The sequence below is a fragment of the Phallusia mammillata genome, chromosome 8 (genome assembly GCF_965637545.1).
Source record: "Phallusia mammillata chromosome 8, kaPhaMamm4.hap1.1, whole genome shotgun sequence".
Classification (NCBI taxonomy): Eukaryota; Metazoa; Chordata; class Ascidiacea; order Phlebobranchia; family Ascidiidae; genus Phallusia; species Phallusia mammillata.
The window spans coordinates 1,383,144-1,402,217 of record NC_137259.1 but is presented as its reverse complement, the minus strand read 5'-3'; the positions used below and the strand labels follow the sequence as shown (position 1 = coordinate 1,402,217).

The window sequence follows — 19,074 nt, the reverse complement described above, 5'->3', positions numbered from 1 at the left end:
AGGTAAAAACAATGAAAATGTTTGTGTTTATTTTTTTAAACGAAAAAATTCTAAGCCCATATTTTGAATTAAATCTAAAAGAATAAGATTCCCTTTTTCGATTTTTTTTTTGAAAATAATAAATAAAAAACACAAAAAAACTAACCAGATTATGGATTTTAATAGTTTATAATCTTTTTATAAACCTGTTCTTTAAAAATTAATGTGAAAAAAATTAAATTCTGTTGCCTTAAAATAGAAACATAAATATAAACGAAAAATCCTGGACCATAAAAATAGCAGCCATGCTGTTTGTTTATTGATGCATAATTCACATTGCCATGCTATGGTTTCCTTTGCATTAAACCACAAATGCAAGTTGAGTGATAATTGTTGGTTAACATAGATTTGTTCGGCATAAATCGATTCTAAATAAATTAATAAATATTTAAGCGTGCGGCCGGCCTGTCCTGGCTCGTGTTGGTGCCATTATGAATTTTTAATTACAAATGTCTAAACCGGTGGTCTTCAAACAAGGGTTAACCTTTGTTTTTTTATGCAACTCAAGCTAAAATGCTGTTTCTTGCTGTTACGTTTAAGATTTTAAAGGTCATAAGCAGGAAAAGAAGCCACAGTAACCTTCTACTATGTTATTTTAAACTTAAATCTAAACGAAATCACAATAAACCTTGACCATAAAAAGTGGTTTACACCAGCAGTTTTTTACTGTTTTAGCCATTCTACTTCTTTGACACGGTCTTCGTTAATTGTAACTTTTTGTCTACAATCACAATGACAAATAATTTTTTTGCAATGAAAATAAAATTTTGACAAAAATTGACAAAATTTTTACTCATTATGCGGCATAGTTGGGGAAAAAGAAATATTCTGATCATACTGATAGTTTACTTTTCACTAGAAAGCTTTTATTTTTACACTTACTCCCTGCTTTGTTGCTTCATACCTACAAAGTGTACATGACCTTGGTTAAAAGATTTATTTCTCAGGTCTTCTCTTGTCACTGGTTTGCATGAATGACAATAGCCTGACTTATGTAATAAATACTGATATATATGTGATCAAAATTGCAACTTGATTTTGATTTGATTTTTTGTTCAGCACCAAGCGTAGACGGCACAGATCTTCCTCTTCTTCTGGGTCTGGATCTTCCAAACAGGTTGGGAAGAAAGCTGACGGTCATCTTGACAAGCGACGCCGAAAGAAGGGGAAAAAGAAGAAGGTATCTGAAAACGAAGCAGTTTATAATCATCTACAAAAAATCAAAATATATACCTAAACGAAAGCAATTCAGTTTAAAGAGGTCAAAAATACAAAAAAGTTCAACTGAGTTATATACTTATTGCCTCAAAACTTAAACATTAAATCAAAGGTTCCTTTAAGTGGCCATAACTTTTAACTGTAAGGACATCAGTAATGAATACCATCTCACATTCTAAACACAACACCACATTTTAATGTGATAGTGAAAACAATTATGCTTTTCCTAAAATGAACAAAGCAAGCATGTTTCTGTTTCTATATGAATAATTAACACATTGTATCTATCGAAAATGTTTAAAAAATTGGCATCTAAGTGTAAATTGTTTGACACAGAGCAAGAGAAAGTTGCTAACGGCGACCATGAGGAGTCGAACAATGAGCATCCCCGAGGAAGATGAGGATCAGGATGAGAGTGATGAGGAGGATGACAGTGATGATGAAGGAGAGGAAGATCAGGATGAGGAAGATGGTGGAGAAAGTGAAAGGTTCGGAATATGTGATTTTGTTTGCCTTGTTTTAGAAATTAAATCTTTAACTTAAAATTTAAATCGATAACCTATAAATCATAGTACGCCAGACCTTTTTGAGTCATTATACCAAAACACTCCTCCAACCCAAGCATTACCATATGGCAAGGCACAGGCTAGAAAACTCTACACTGCAGTGGGATTCGAACCCACAACGATGGAGTGGAGAATCCGCCGAAAGTCGAATCACCAGCACCGTTGCACTGCCTTGTATGCTGCACATGTCAGCTTCGTAATAGGGGATGGCCAGTTCGACCATATCAGCTAAGATAAATATATTCATACTAGGAAGCCCTAAAGCGTGTATGCAGACCAGCGATTACGGCACACTTATATATAAATCACAGTACGCCAGGCCCATTGAAGGTGTTATACCGAATCAGCTGGTCACCAAGCATTCACCACCATATGGCAAGGCGTAGGCTAGAAAAATCTAATTCGAACCCTTGCCAGGAGTTGTTCGGGGACTCGTGTTTTACCAAAATGTGAATGAATAACATTTTTAAATTGTTAAATTGGTCTCTTGTATAGTTAACCTCAATTAAACTGGATTCGGTCAATCCAGATGTTCGTATATTGGTATAGGACAAAACTTGAGGTACAAATGATTTATAATGTGGAAAGGCTTTAACTAATCAACATCGGTTAATCCAAATCTTGGCCAAATCCGGGCAAATTTTTGGTTCAAATACACTGATGTCATTAGGATGCCCTTGTGTATTGCTTGTGTATTTTAAACTGAAATTATTAGCATGTGATTGGGTATTGCTGTGGGACATATAATAAATGTCATGACACACCAAGCACTGTTTTCTATCATGAGTAGATTGGCTGTCGATTGAACAAACATTTGTGGTTTCTGGACTCATAAAATAGATGTATGTTGTTTTCCCTGTAGACTGGTCCGTTTACTTTTGGCATGAAATATTCGCGTCAATAAATTTATTTCCTTTAAGTTTATTCATTGGATGATTTCAGTATAATATGCTCAGGGTGTTCTTGCATTGGTTTTTACACAAACCTTTAGTACACAGTTCACGGTTTTAGGGATCCTAACCAGAAATAAGTTATTGTTATGTAATGTGTTTATTGGAATATTCAACAGAAAAGATGGAGGTGATGGAACAGGTGGAGATAATAGCACCCAAGAAATGGATGAACCAGATAATGATCAGCGTGGAAGCAGAAAAGTATGATATTTATTGTGTACCACACATGTAACATATTCATACCTACATAAATTTTGTAATTTATTTAAAAGGAAAAAATTTTTTTTTATCATTTTGCTTGAACAAATTTCAGATTTTTTAAAGGCAAATATTTTGTTTTGAAAACCTAAACAACGAAAAAGTAATGATGCTTTTACTAAATGTACTCTGCTTTGTATATCTCTAAAACTTGTAAAAAAACGTTTTTGTTTGTATTATTGTCACCCAAACTTTTTTGTCGTCATTTTTTTACAAGTCCCTATTTTTTAACCAACTTTTCTCAATACATAAACACTTTGCATTGAACAGAGTCCAACAAAACAAGGTTTAAAGTCCCAGGACGGAAGCAAGAGTGGTGATGGAAATTCCGAAGCTGTTGGGAAGAATGTCGTTGAAGCTGTGACTAACGTAAGCACTGTTATGAACTTTGACATTTGACCTGAAGGTCGTGTTGACATCACAGATGTTGTAACATCAAGTGAAGTTATTAATATGAGTTGAATGACAATTATATTTCATGTGGGAAGGTTATAGTGATGCAATGTTTGATAGATATTATAGTTTATGACAATTTTGTAAATTTTAACGCTAACATTTCTATATACTTGAACTTAAAATGCTAGAGTAGATGTGTATAAACTCAGCTTAAGACACATATATTATTTTGGTGTGCAACACTATTCAATTGAAACTTGTGGGTATAAAGTTACTTTTCATGGCCATTTTTGTCAGTATATTCCCTATTTTGTCGGTAGATTATGTTTGCTAAATGGTGAATACAAATAACTGGTTCAACAACTTCTGGATTTAAGTGTTGAAAGTTTAGTTTTAACAACTGTATGTGATAATTTCAGGTGATGTTTACTGTTGGAACTGAAACACCACAAAAATCAGCAGATCCTCAAAATCAAGCTGGTAAATTGGTTTTCTGTCTATATTTTCAATAATTAGACATTTTTCTTTTTTGCAAACATTTTGCACTTTCAATTCCAATTTTTTTGTCTTTGTTGGTTAGTCTTTAAATGTTATTGTCAGTTTTGGCAAAAAATTGATATTATTTTTTGGGAGTACTTTGAACACCATGAACTCAAATCTCATCGAAATATATGAATGCATGCTTTACCAGTTTGTAGTGCAATGTCTTAATGTTAAGATTTATCAATGTAAAAGCATAGAGGCAATAAATGAATAAATGATGCTCCAGACAGTGCACACTGTTACTCACAACAAACTGGAGTGATGTTGGATAGCTCCACTTACCAATACGGCCTATCTCTTGTCGCCAGCTGCACTGATGAGATCTTATAGGTCGAAACAATGTGCACTGTCTGCAGTTGAGTTTTATCTTTTTACAGTTAGGTCATTGAGAATTAAATTTTGCAATACTGTGTGCTATATTAGGTAATATGGAATTTTTAAAATCGTGCAGTGTGTAATAGACAATCTTCAATACAAGGTATTGCTAAAAGTGATTAGTCGCCCTGCACAATCGGATGAGTCATTAGTCACATGTCACATGATAAAATTTTGCTTGTGACTCATTATATTTTGAAATATTGATTTTGTGGCATTGTACAAAAATTTAATACATCAAAGTATTTGTATGATGTTTCAAAATGAATCCTTGCACCGTTTTTGTGTGTTGATCAGAAATTTTTGCATGATTGCAATAGGTTTAAAATCTACAAATTTAAGTTGGTAATTGCCACATTTTTTTGGACTCAATATATATTTACATTCAATCTTGAAGCACTTTATGGTGATAATCTTTATTATCGATCATGAGTCACCATAGACATTGGTGCGAGGGATGGAGACAACAATCGTGTGTAATAACACACTGAAAACTTTGACAAGTCTGAAGTCATCCACTGTTAATTTATGATATATGGATTTCACCTAGTAATAGGGTGGATATTAATTGTATTAATTTATTTTCTGTACTGAAATTGAGCATATGTTTATATCCAAACATGGAAACTTGCATTTTTTCCACAATACTAATCATGAAACCAATGTTTTAGCCACAACAGCTGGGACTCCATTCCCACCATCTGATAAACCTGGAAGTTTCTCATCTTTGCGAAGTTCAGGAAAATCTTTCTCTGAAGGTTCGTCTGATTCTGCTACATCCGATGCTGAAAACAGCCAAAGGCCTCTTGTGTAAGTTATCACTTTAGTATGGATTTAATGCTACATCTTCTGGTATCGTTGTGAATTAAAAAAGGAAGCTACTGTATCAGTTTGGCTATAAATTTTTGTGCAAAAATCTAGGTGCAGTAAACTAGTTTATGAAATTCGAAACACAACCCAAGTTTAAAAAATTCATATACTTTGTTTAATTTATAAAAGTGCATTATTTTTTATCAGCACATTAACATTAATACCAATATCATGGCAAACGTCTTAAAAATATTAAAACAAAAATATATCTTTGAGATTTTTGATCTATGTAATTAGTTTTTGTTGATATTGGAACATTTTTTATGGTCTTTATTCAACCATAACAACTTACATCACTGTTTTTGACTTTAAAAACATATTTTTCTGTATGTAGGAATGTGAATGAGAAAACCAAAACAGATGGTAAAAAGAAATCATCGAAGCACAAAAAACATCGACATCATAACCATCATCACAAGCGACGTCACAAACATGACGATGCCAACCAACGACGACTTGCTGGTGACCAACTTAAGGTTCGTATGTCATGTGATCGTTCAGTAATCATAGTTTCATGTGGTTACTGCAGTCAGTGTTAATGAATATAAAAATTCTGTTTGAAAAAGTATATAGATGACACTGTAAAAGTGAAATACATTTGCTTTAAAAACAAAAGAACACATGGCTGAATGTGCTTTGTAAACTAAAACCTTTTTGCCATAAATTGTCTTTATTCAATAAGCTAGAACTTGATAAATCTGGCTTTGAGGTAAAGTTATATGTATGGGTAGATAAGTTTAACTGTTTTGCCTAAATAAACTTGTTACCTTAATTTGCATTGTTACAAAATTGTCAGGACGAATTTAAGAAATTATGCTTGAAAGTTACTAAATTTTGAATCAGAGTCTCATTTATACAACAGGTCCTTTTTCAAATGTAGCTTGAATATTTTATTTAACATTATTGACAGTTTGAATACAGAATCACACACCTACATGATAATTTCAAACTTCCAATTAGCCTGTGTTATTCCCAATGATAGAGGGATTACTTGTGCATCGCTTTGTCATTTCCATACAGCTGAAGTAGAGATATCCATGTGGCTGGGTTTGGCCCAAGATCGATGTTGATCAGATCTATTTATGACAAACCTGTATATAGACGTGTTGTTTTCTCCTACGGCTAGTTGTTCTTGATAAGTTGTTGATCACTTATCACTCGTCGGTGATAAACAGCAAATACAAGACATAATACAAGTTGCATTCGTTTTTTTTTTGGAAAAATCTTCAGCATATTTCAAACCAGTATTAAAATAAATCAACAGTACTTAAATGAACAAACTTTGTGTTCTCCTAGAAAATAATTGTTACAAGAAAATTGGCAACATGTAGAAAGCCACTTTTCTTGTGTTTATTCACACTTTTTGCATGTAAATTGTGGCCCAATGTAATTTGTTTTACTCTATAAACCATATTATGCCAGGCTCATTGAAGGCATTACCGAATCATCAGCAAGACATAGGCTTGAAAAGTCTGATCCAAGTTATGAATTTATGTTCTTCTTAACTGATTTGCTCAGAATACTTTCTATTTGTTGGTGAAAGTTTTTCTCTTGCATTAAAACTTGTTTTTCCTTTCAGGATGTCGACACATTCAAGATCCCAAAGATCACAGTTGGATCAGATGATGAGGAAGATTTAGGAGGAGCAGATAAGAGTGAAATGCAAAGTAATCTCCTTCACATAATTGCATCCCAATGTCACCTGTTTCAATAAAAAAACATTTTTTGTTTTTAGTTGAAGTTTTAGATTTGTATGGTAAACCCATGACACCAAATGTCATCTATTTTTCTACCCAGTAATTTAAACAGTGTGGTTTCATGCAAAGAATTCCTAAACATGAAATATACTTCATAAGCTGCAGAAAGTTCACACTGTTTCAAGCTGTAATGTCTTACAGTGCAGCAGGTGCCGAGACATGGCCTCTATTAGCTAGTGCAACTTCCTTACAATCTTTTGAGTTCAACACTCAACTATCACTTTAAGATACCTTGTAGTGTGCACTGTCTGCAGCTTATCATGTATTGGCATGATGCTTTAATATTGAATTTTGCCTAATTGGAGGATTTGTTTATTTAGGTCACAGGTTTGAGGATCGTACAGGAATCCGCAAACATCTGCTTCATCGTCCAGTGAAACGTCGTAAGATACGAACCGAGATGAAAATGACTCATGACAGAAAACCACATGAGGTAGGTTTCACCTTTTCCGGTCGGCCCTCTTTGAAAAGGCCACTTTCCAAGTGGCCATGTAAACGGGCTAATTGAAACACTAAAATTAAAAAAATGGTTACTCCTGTTTGGAATTAGAAGTTGAAAGTCATGAGCAGAAAGTAATGTTTAGCAGGGTTGGGCAACCTGCGGCCTGTGGGCCACATGCGGCCCATTGATTAAAGTTGTGCGGCCTGCAGAGACACTTGGATTTCAAATGTACTGACAAATTAGTCCAATTATTATATTTTTTTGAGCAGATTAGTGTGCCTGGTGCTATTTTTCTGTGACCTGACAATATGCTGCTAGAATCAAATGCAATTTTACTTGTAGTAAGGCATTTTTGGCATGCAAAAAGTAAAATCACCTTGTGTTATATAAAGGTGCGACCCGCGATCCAATTTTGACATTTGTAATCCGCCCCACAGTGACAAAGGTTGCCCACCCCACATTTAGAGGCTGAAAATACCCTACTAAAGTTAATGTTGAAATGTTTTTAGGTGTTTGTTGAGCTTGATGAGCTTGTGAGTGGTGAATGGAAGGAAACAGCTCGATGGATTAAGTTCGAAGAAGATGTGGAAGAATCTCAGATGTGGGGAAAACCCAGGGTGGCTTCCCTGTCTTTCCACAGTTTGCTGGAACTGAGAAAAATGATCGAAAAAGGTTTGCAACTTTGTTTTGTTCAAGAAATAAAAAACTTGTTTGTAAAAATTTAAAAGATACTTAGTACAATGTACAACAGTATTGTTTTTAACTGTCTGTTTAAGACATCAGGTGATGCACCTTAATCATATACAGGTATTTGTAACTAATTGCCTTTAGATTACCACAGATAACCCTTAACAATGGGAATCCATGCTTAATAACTGGCTGCATTAAATAGCAAAAAGTATTTTAAGCATTTCTGTTCTGTTGTGTTTATAGAAGTCTGTAATAAATTCATAGTTATGATGGTTGAGTGTAGATTTTGGTCAATTGATTTTCACTTCTATGTCAGGTGCTGTTATGTTGGATGTTGAAAAGGAAAATCTGAGCGACGTCGCCAACGCGGTGGTTGAAGAGATGGTGAACACAGGACAGATCCGAGCTGAAGACCAAGGCAACATTCTGAAAGTCCTGCTCTCCAAACATAAGTATGTTGTTTATATTACACAAGTGCGGATTTGCTTGAAAGTTTTGTTTCCAATTCTAGTTGCTTGTTTATTTGCAGGTTTTTATTGACTCATTAATACCATAGTTCTCAAACTGTGCGTTGTGATGGCCTGGTGCGTCGTTTCAATTTTTAAAGGGCGTCGCAGAATAGTTCCATTTCGTGACTTTTTATTGTTGTATCATTAAACACAACTTTAATAATAAGTTTCCTCATTAACTTTTATTTACTGCTGCGTCACAAGTCCAGAAAACTTTTCCAGGGGTGTCTCAAGAAAAAAAAGTTTGAGAACCACTGCGTTAATACCTTTATCAATACAGCACTATGTAAAAGCACCATGCCAATACATAACAGTGTGCACTGTCTGCATCTTAACACAGCACTATATTTACAATTTTGGACATTTGTAAGCAATAGTTACACCCGGCCATATAGTTCAGCATTATTGCTTAAAAGAGCAGCTGCAAAGACAACTTTTTATTTTGTTTGATTCTGACATTTTGCTGCAGCCCAGACAAGATCTCAAAGCTCTTCTAAAAGATGTTTTGATGAAACAGTTTAATTTGACTGAATTGTTTAGATTTAGTCTCTAAGGCAATTAGTCTCTTAATAAATAAGAAGATTATTGTTTGAACCTAGCTGTTTGTTTCATTTGAGGCTATATTTGCAGCAGTTTAATTTTCTGGTTAATATAAAATTATCATTTTACATTGTAAAGCGCTGTAAGTAGTTGTAGGCGATTAGGTAATAAATAAATAAAAATAACTTTAATAAGAGTTATATTTATCCTTTGGTGTGCAGCCATTCCTCTGGACAAGGTTCCAATACCCGGGATAAAAGGTTGGCAAATCAAACGCGCATGCTTACTGTGCTTCAGTTTGCCTGTCACATGCATATTTACCTTATTTTGATTTCTCCTTGCACATATGTCGTTTGCTTGCGATGTTAGAACAGCTGCTGTGTTCTTTCACGCTGTTGCTGAACAATCAGCGCTGCAAGATATACGATCTGTTTTTCAATTGATTTTTCACCTTTTCCTAATACAATAGAAATGTGGAGTAGTTGCACATGTTATGTAAACATGTTGTAAAACTGTTTTGAAGTTTATTTAAATTGTAACATAACTTTACTTTCCCTATTATCATATTATATAAGTTTTGTTGTTGTAATAATAATATTGTATGTTTTGATCCTAAAATTTTATCGTTTTGGTGCCCCTCTTTTTAGTATAAAATGTTAGACCTACTTTTCATTTTTTAGATTATTTCTGGAATAAAAACAGTCATTAAATGAACAGTTGTATGGTTTTACTAGATCTAAAATCAAATGAAATTAGTTTGTGTAGGATTCTTTGCTGAAAACTAAAAGTTTTGATGTTGAGTTTTACTTTTTGAGTTAATTCATGACATCTACTAACAACCAAAAAATCAAGTGTGAGGAAAACACAATCTTAAATTAACATAATGTCAGGTTTTCGCTTGTTTTAGTTTATTGCTGCTTGTAAAACTAAATGCATTTAAAACAACTAAAAGCAAACTTGTGTGACATAAACACCAAACCCTAAAAAATATGTACTGTCAAAAACACAAGCCCACCATTTCATTATAAATTCAAAAATTGTAAAATGTTGCCATTTACACCACCCACTGCGATTTAATTTTTTGAAACAAGTTTTTTTTTTGACCATGAAATAAAAAATCACATATTCATGTATAATATATTAATGTTTATACATGGACTACAAGTAATTACTTTTTTAATGATTTAAGTTTCACAAATGAAATTACTTCATTTAGTTGTGATTTTTTTTGTTTTTATTTTTAAAGCAAAACAAAATGCTGTTTTGACTGAAAACTCCCCACCATTTTATGAACACTCTTGCCTAAAAATTTAGAGGCAAAAACTTATTATCATCCAATTTTTCATGATTTCAAACAAAAAAGTAACTTGTTGAACATTTTATTATATTTTTCAAACTAACAAATTTATCAAATTTTTTTTTAACTTTATCCAAAAAGCATTATAGAAACATTTTAATTGTTCAGCATCTCAAGCTACATGCAACATTTCGATCAGCTCATAATGTTTAAAATGTTTGAACATGTTTTGATGCAAAAATGTCAAGGTGTTTAATGAAAATAAAACAAACATGTTTATTTCCAGACACATCATACCACAGACAGCTTTCCCATACAATCTGTCACAAGCAAGCATCAGTAGTTTCTTCACAAATCAAAGTTACGCTTCTCGACTACACACAGCTACCAATGCAAGTTCAACACAAGCAGAAGGAACTCAGCCTCTCATGTCAGAGTCGGACATGGAGGTGAGACTTTAAACTTTTTTACTTTCAGTTTTTCCAGCAGCTTTACTTCACATAATTGAGTTTGTTTGCTAGTATTACCACTTTTTGGCCTTTAAATGGGTGTATTGATCAGTAACCCAATGTTTTGGCTTTATTGTGTAACTTGGCACCTGTATAAATGTATTAAACTATTTTTCGCTTTGGTAGTTTTAATGTCTGGTATTTAGCTGCAGAAGACTATTTTAAATAATCTCATTTTTCTCTCATTTGACACTTCGTAGTTTTCAAGGAATACAAGTGTCTTTATTACACCAATATTTTACAGTACACATTTTTTACTTATCCCTGAAGCATAAAAAATTTTACCCCTATCCCTGAAGCATAAAAATTTAGTTTGAGAACTTTTTTAGTATTGTATTAGTACTGCATTATAATAAAATGATTGAATGATTTTATAAAAACCTTTGGTTGTTCTCTTTCATTTAGAAAACTTGAATTCCTAACTGTTAGGCATCTCTAATTTTTTTTCCTCCAACAGAAAGGGAATTATCGCCCTGAAAGCTCTGCTGGCATCGTGACATCTGGGCCATCAACAAAAGAACTCAAAATTATGCGTAAAATTCCTGAGGGTGCTGAAGCCACTGCTGTGTTGGTCGGTAAGTTGGAAAATATTCTGAATTCTTAGACCACCTACAGTGGAGGGGACGTATTTTGTTTGTGCACATTTTATTGCTGTCTGTCTCGGGTGTTGTTTTTCTCTTTCAACCAAGAAGGACTATAGAATGTTTTAAAGTTTACGCAGAAGATGGATGTGTTTCTAATGTTGTGTATTTAGACTTTTCACCCTGTAAACCACAGGTAGTAAAAGCGTTGTATTTTAATGAGCTGTAGAGATACAAGAAAATAAATTTATTTCAGGGTTTTAAATTTGTTTTGTCTTTTTCTGTTTGCAATAACAACTTACCTCACGTGTTTAAACTATTCAGCACTCTCCACCATCTACTTCCTTCTATTAACGTCTTTGTGTTTTTTCAAACACATGATTTTTTGGTTAGAATGATTTCATGCTTTTACCCTAAAGATGCAAGCATTAAACACTGACGGTTTAACGTTTAAGCTTTGCCCTGATGATACGAACAACAGCGTTTATTGAAACTTCTGCTTTCCTGCAAATTTTGTTTTATCGAACCATACGGAACGTGACAAAAAAACAGACAAGCCAACATATTTATAGAAAATCATAACGACTATTCTTATGCCATCTCAAATAGAAATAAAAATGTTAAACCCAAATAGCAAGAAAAACCAGTAGAAGCAGCAAAAAGACGAGAGAACAGCGTAACTTAAAAAATAACTATGAATCAACTCTCCTTTACGTAAAATTCTTTATTATTTAAACGTTTCGGCAAATGCTCATGTCATCATTAGTGTTCACTGATGATTTTGGGTCGTTATTTTCACTCATTAAACTCTCATTTATTCCCAGGTAATGTGGATTATCTTGAGCAACCAACTTTGGCATTTGTTCGACTCGCACAAGGAACTGACCTGGAAAATGTGGTCGCTCTACCCATTCCAGTCCGGTTTATATTTGTTCTGCTCGGTCCATCAAAGCAGGACTTTGACTACCACGAAATCGGTCGATCTATATCTACACTCATGGCTGACCAGGTAAGGCATGGGCGGGATTTGTTATGTTTTTGTATAGATTTTTACGCATTTTGGGAATAAAAAGTAATTTCTTATTAAATAATGCGTTACCAATCATATCGAGAACAATGTTGTAAGATAAACAATGATGACGTTACTTATTTGATCAAAATATATCGCTGGACAGACAGAAAAAACGTTTTTCAGTACTAGGATTTTTACCATTTGTCTTTATCAGTAGATACGTCTGGGTATTAAATTAATACTTTGTAACTCATATTGTTATACACCAGGCCTATTAAAGACGTTGTCCCTAATCTACTGGGCACCAAGCATTGCCATATATAGCAAGGCGTAGGCTAAAAAAATGTAAGCTGCGGTGAGATTTGAACCGACGACAGGAGCCGTTCCGGTTCAATATCGGGATGTTTGAAATGCTATCAGGTTGTGCTTGTTACGTGTTTTGATGACAAACATAAAAAAATATTAAGTGGCAAAATATAGGAAAGTCACCTTTCTAATTTTATACTTTATCCGTTTTCAACCATTATATTATTAAAGATTCGTTTTGTATTTGTCAAGCACACTTGGATTTCGTTTATTGCTTAAAATGATCAAATGTAGTAACTGTTGCAATTATGTAGGAGTTCCACGTGATGGCATATGGAGCGATGAACCGGATTGACCTCTTGCGTGCGATTAATGAGTTTCTGGATGATTCGATCGTTTTGCCGCCAGGTCAACTTGAAAACCCGGATCTACTTCAAAACATCTCCAAGTATCAAAAGGGACTCGCCGAAAGAAGAGAGAAGAAAAAACGGAAAGACAAACCGAAAGAAATCGGTGGGTTGTGTGGTTTTCATACAACAGGTTTAGTAAAGTGTTGAGTGTTGGTGAAAATCGGTCTGTAGAAATGGGACAGAACGACTTAAAATTTCTGCTGCTTAAAAATTGGAAAACTGCGGCTTGTGCAATGCTTGTTTCCAAAGTGAGACAAGCCATCACTTAAGTTCTCAATTTAATGTTCTGTGTTCGGCCGATATCTGAAAAACCTGGCATAATGATGCGCAAAAATTTATAAATACAATCCAGACGCGTTTGGGCCAAACAAATATTTGGATGAGACAAAAACCCGGATTAACCGATGTCGATTAGTTGAAGCCTAACCACATAACAAATCACATGTATCTTAAGTTTTGTCCAAATTAGGCGAAGATCCGGATTAACCGATTTTGATTAGTTATGTCATGCCAAAGCCTTGTCACAGTACTAATCGTGTAGCTAACTTTTAACTGTTAAGAATGCTATAACCTTGTTTTGATTTGTTGCCAAAAGCATTTGTACTCAACACAATGAAATTGCAAAATTATTTCTTTGGACAACGTTTTTAGCGCACACTGATGATGTTTGTGTAAGCGAAATGCATTTGTTTGTCTAAAAAAATAAAAATACAGAGACAGATTTAGTGTTTTGACTTTGAAATTCTCCGCAGTCATGAATTAATTACCCTGAACCTTCGCAACCCTTTGCTTTACTTGCAAGGAGATTTAATTAATAAGGCAGCATTTACCAAATTACAAAACTCAAATTTTATTTCTTTTTCTCCACAGACGATGAAAAGGTTCCACCGCCAGAAGACGACCCCCTGAAACGGACTGGTCGATTTTTCGGTGGTTTCATTAAAGATGTGAAGCGCAGATATCCGAAGTATTTGAGTGATATTACTGATGCATTTAACCTCCAGTGTTTGGCTTCAATTATTTTCATCTACTTTGCTGCACTCTCTCCGGCCATAACCTTCGGTGGCTTGCTTGGTGGGTTCTGTTGCAAACACTAAAACTTATTTTTTTCTGGTTTATGTTTAGAAATATTTATGAAGGATTTTTTGTGGTCTTTTTTATTTTTGTTTGTTTCTTATTTTTTGTTTGTAATTTTTTTGGCCTAATTCCGGTTTAAAAAAATTTCGCCTTTTACTTTTAGCTTAGGGCCAAACGCCCTCTGTTTGGGGCCTAACTCTGGTCTACACCAACCGATTAACGGGGAATATAATCCTTTTTTATGCACTTTGCAGTTTTGACAACGTGGCCGCTCTGTTTTGCACCAAATTTATTTTAGCTTTGAGTTAAAGATTATTTAAAAAAATGCATCCAAGAATAAAATAAATTAACCAAAGTTTACAATGAACTGAAATATCTGACAATGAATTGTCACTTACATAACTAATAAAGATTTAACTTGAAAAATACAAGCATAGTCCATAAGGCTGTAATGTTGCCCATTCCTCGTTTTAAACAAGTTTATTAAAATTTACCAATCACAGGGGAGAAGACTCACACACTTATGGGCGTGTCCGAGATGATACTGGGGTGTTGTATTGGTGGATGCATGTTCGGTCTTTTCTCTGGTCAACCTCTACTTGTGGTCGGGTCAACCGGGCCGTTACTTGTGTTCGAAGAAGCTGTGTACAATGTGAGTATTGCTAACGAGTTTCAATGCATACAAGTTAGGATTTTGGTTATTTCTTTTTACTTTACCATGTGATTAACATGTTTACTTGTTTAATTTCGATTGTTTAGAGTGACTTACTAATTCTTTTACTTGGTAAATATGTTCTCATGAGATGGAGAATTATTTTCAAAAGCTTGGTTTAATCATGAATTTATTATAAACTTGTATACTTTTCAATTTATAAGCTGTTGCTGCCAGGCATGATATCAACTTTGTTGAACTCTTCTCGCAATTGTGTTCGAAAAAATAAAGAGCTTTTATAGTTTTCTTTCACATTACCTAAAATTTATCTTGTGAATAGAATCAAAAGAAAATTGTTTGAAAAAAATCAATTGCACACGTCGACTCAAATTTTCGATTTCTTTCAGTTCTGCATTGGGAACGATTTACCTTTCCTTGCTACAAGAGTTTGGATTGGTTTATGGATTTTCGTCATTAGTATCTTCACTGCAATGTTCGAAGGCTCATTCCTGGTTCGATACGTTTCCCGATTCACACAAGATATATTCGCTGCTCTTATCTCTCTCATCTTCATCTATGAGACTTTCAACAAATTGGCTAAAGTAAGAAAAAAATTGTGAGCTTAAAATTGAGGAAAACCCAATAAAGTTTAATTTAGCAAACAAGCTTAAAGGGCGACCAACAGAAATAAAGTCTTAATATCTCGCGCCCGATATGAACTGTGGTGTAAAAAAGAATGTTCGACAATACATTGTTTAAAAACAGCACAATGAAATCATGAAACTGACTTTTTGACCCAGGCCGTATCCCAGACGTTCAAGCCCAAAACGCGGCCGAACTAAATTTTGTAAAAAAGCGAACCTGAAATTACGTTACAAGTGTAATGTCAGGTTTTAATCATGCCAGTTTCCAGAAAAGACTGAAGCCGAAACCCGCGCTCGACCCACTACAACTATAATGCAGACCAGAGTACATCACAAAATTGTACTGTAAGACAGGGATGTCAAACTCAAACTGCTTTGAGAGCCAAAACCAAACCTGTCATTAAGTCGAGGGCCGCACTTACGAAACAGTTGTTGCAGTGTAATGTGACAACAAAAATATTGCATGATTAAACAGTTAAATGTTCATTAATGCAATTAGCTACATTAAAAAATAATATTGTGAAAACTAACAACGAAATAAACAGTGTAGCAGAGTGAAATAACCAAGTGTGCTTTATTGATTTGTGAGAAAACAATAGCATACAATGACGCAACAATCGCAACTGCTGATTCTGATGATGGGCTATTTCTCTCATCTTATTAAAACGCTACATATACCAGTCAAAGAGAATGATTGTATCATGTAAACTCACGTGTCTGACAGGCTATTCCCCCTGAGTGAAACACATATAACTTCTAAAAGTTATTTCGCGGGCCGCACAAAAACTGTTGGTGGGCCGCACGTTTGACACCCCTGCTGTAATATATAACACACTTTTGGGTTTTTCGTGACTCAGTTTCGCCCACTGTTTAAGTTTAATGATTTTCAAGTTATTCGATTAATTTGTTTCTTTCAGACTTTCATTGCCCACCCTCTTAAGAGCGATTACTCTATTAATGTAACTGGCGAATACAACTGTTCCAACCCTCCTCCCCTGCTGGTCAATCTTACAAACTCCACAAATGGAACAACTGAGATTAACCTGCCTGGTGGTAAGATACTTGTGTTATTCACTTGATACTGAAGTTACACTTAATGTTAAATGACTAAAACAGTAGATTAACTAAATCCATACTGCCGTTAAAGTGCCATAGAACGCAGCAATCTTGTACTGGTGGTGAGTTACTTGTTTAATTCACTTTAAACTGAAGCTAAGAACATCACACCGAGTTTAAGGGTTGCTTGACACAGAACAAAATAAGCAACAAAGTTTTATAGTCTAGTCCAGTGGTTTCCAACGTTTTCCGACGAATTTCCTTCCTTGACCATTTTAAACATTCTCATTCCTCCCCAATATACTACATAGCAGATGCTAATCCAGACAAAGGACATTTAAAAATTGGTCTTTTATCAACTTCACACGTTATATTCTTAGAGCTGTATGTATGTAAAAACCACTTAAATGAGTTGCAGTAAATTCCTCCTCTAAAGCTTTAAAATTCCTTGCTTGGGTAAAATTCATTCCCGTTGGGGAACCACTGGTCTAGTCGTTTGTAGTTCAAATGTTTCAAACATCGCATGACATCTTTTGATTTGCATCGTTTCTCTGATGATGTCAATCAATTTTATCAAAAATGCGTTTAAATTGCAATATAACTACGTTTTTTGATGCTTGATAGAAATTTGTGTTTTGTTAACTATGGTTGGGTATTGGGGTCTGAGATCTGCTATTCAATGTGTGTTTTTTAAATTTTTTTGTTTTTGTAGAAATTCTGAATCAGCCCAACACAGCTCTGCTCTCCACTCTTCTCATGTTCGGGACTTTTATCATCGCTTACTTCCTCCGCGAGTTCAAGTAAGTTCAACTTGGGTAACTTTGTATTTCAAAACCATTGGTTGCAATGTAAAGCGTTTACTTGTATCTCTCTTGTACTATTTCGAAACATCGATTAAACAACATTTTTAATCAAAACGCAATTCACCAAAGTTATTTAGTTACGAAAATGGTGTTTTTTGTTGGGACAGAATTGGCAAAAATATTCTTGAAGTATTTTACTTAAAATAATTTGAAAAAAAATTAAATAAACGATTCGTCCACTTGTGCAAATTAAGCTGCATGTTTACTGCGTCATGTTACAAGTTATTTTGTGTTCATAATATAACTCTCTTTCTTTTAACAGAAATAGCAAGTTCCTCCGAAGTTCAGTTCGTCGCACTATAGGAGATTTTGGAGTTCCTATCGCCATATTCGCAATGTTGATGGTCGATTTGGCGATCACTGATACATATACACAGGTATATAAGGGTATAGATATATCTAACATGGGTAAAAACTATGGGTGAAATAATATTCTCAATATAACTGGAATTTCAAACGACTTGGTGATAAAATCTCAGCCTCTACGTGTAAGATACATGTTGGTGACCATAGATATACAAAGATCATGACCCATAGATATACAAAGATCATGACCCATAGATATACAAAGATCATGACCCATAGATATACAAAGATTTGTGATGTGGCCCTTCATTTCACTGATGATGGCTTGAACATTTACCGAAACGTTTGAACAATAAAGCATGTCGCTTTGTTTTTTTGGGTAGTTATTTTCATCATGAAACTTATGGACAGATCCGTATTTAGTGTTCCTTTCTGTTTTTATTCCAACTTTTTCAAAATTTGTACTGACTCACAGCGGTTCACAAAGTTTGCGACCTATTCGTTCAGTTTTTTAGTTGTAGGAAATACTTCATAGGTGGATCCTAACACCTATAGTATATTCTGCAAGTTTTATTGTTTTTCGTATTTTTCAACTTTTTGTTAAAACTTTTTTATACGACTGTCATTAACATTTTTCCCCACATTGAAATTTTATGCAGAAATTGACCGTACCCAAGGGGATTTCCCCCACCAACTCGTCCATGAGAGGATGGTTCATTCCTCCACTAGGTGACGCCAACAAGCCGCTCCCTGTGTGGATGATATTTGGTTCAGCTCTACCTGCCTTCCTTGTCTTCATTCTCATCTTCATGGAATCTCATATCACAGAGTAAGTTTACTTTAAAAATATCGCGGTTTGATTGAAATCAGATTCTTAACCGCAAGTCTGCGTGAACTGTTGACTGGTGCCCATAAATATCATCCAGTTTTATACTGTATTTGTAAAACTTCTAGGGGGTAATGGGTTTAGCTTTTACTGTTGCAATTAGTCATCAGAATTAGATAAGTTTAATAACGAATATAATGGCACTAGTCTAGATAAAAAGCGACATGCTTCATTATTTAAACGTGTCGGCAAATGCTCATGCCATCATCTGTGATATGAGGGACCACACCAGTAAAACATGTCGATTTTTACGTCTATTTGGGCCGTTACTTACCGCAAAAAACTTATGAACAGATCTGTGCTTAGTGTTCCAAAATTA

At 34.4% G+C, this 19,074-nt stretch overlaps 1 protein-coding gene across 4 annotated transcripts in view; it reads left to right on the top strand.

The window, feature by feature from the left end:
* The window catches only part of LOC145203767 (band 3 anion transport protein-like), a 36,833-nt gene that overhangs the window by 10,282 nt on the left and 7,477 nt on the right, over positions 1-19,074 (top strand). For all 4 annotated transcript variants that reach the window (XM_080076073.1, XM_080076075.1, XM_080076074.1 and 1 more), the window contains 22 exons: positions 1,099-1,219; positions 1,594-1,745; positions 2,893-2,977; positions 3,305-3,403; positions 3,850-3,910; positions 5,020-5,158; positions 5,553-5,694; positions 6,798-6,885; positions 7,296-7,408; positions 7,927-8,089; positions 8,424-8,559; positions 10,740-10,902; positions 11,420-11,537; positions 12,368-12,552; positions 13,176-13,374; positions 14,142-14,345; positions 14,852-15,000; positions 15,408-15,602; positions 16,562-16,697; positions 17,413-17,500; positions 17,826-17,940; positions 18,529-18,698. In XM_080076073.1, the coding sequence (XP_079932199.1) occupies positions 1,099-1,219; positions 1,594-1,745; positions 2,893-2,977; positions 3,305-3,403; positions 3,850-3,910; positions 5,020-5,158; positions 5,553-5,694; positions 6,798-6,885; positions 7,296-7,408; positions 7,927-8,089; positions 8,424-8,559; positions 10,740-10,902; positions 11,420-11,537; positions 12,368-12,552; positions 13,176-13,374; positions 14,142-14,345; positions 14,852-15,000; positions 15,408-15,602; positions 16,562-16,697; positions 17,413-17,500; positions 17,826-17,940; positions 18,529-18,698 (3,021 nt within the window). The remainder of the gene's footprint in view (positions 1-1,098; positions 1,220-1,593; positions 1,746-2,892; positions 2,978-3,304; positions 3,404-3,849; positions 3,911-5,019; positions 5,159-5,552; positions 5,695-6,797; positions 6,886-7,295; positions 7,409-7,926; positions 8,090-8,423; positions 8,560-10,739; positions 10,903-11,419; positions 11,538-12,367; positions 12,553-13,175; positions 13,375-14,141; positions 14,346-14,851; positions 15,001-15,407; positions 15,603-16,561; positions 16,698-17,412; positions 17,501-17,825; positions 17,941-18,528; positions 18,699-19,074) is intronic.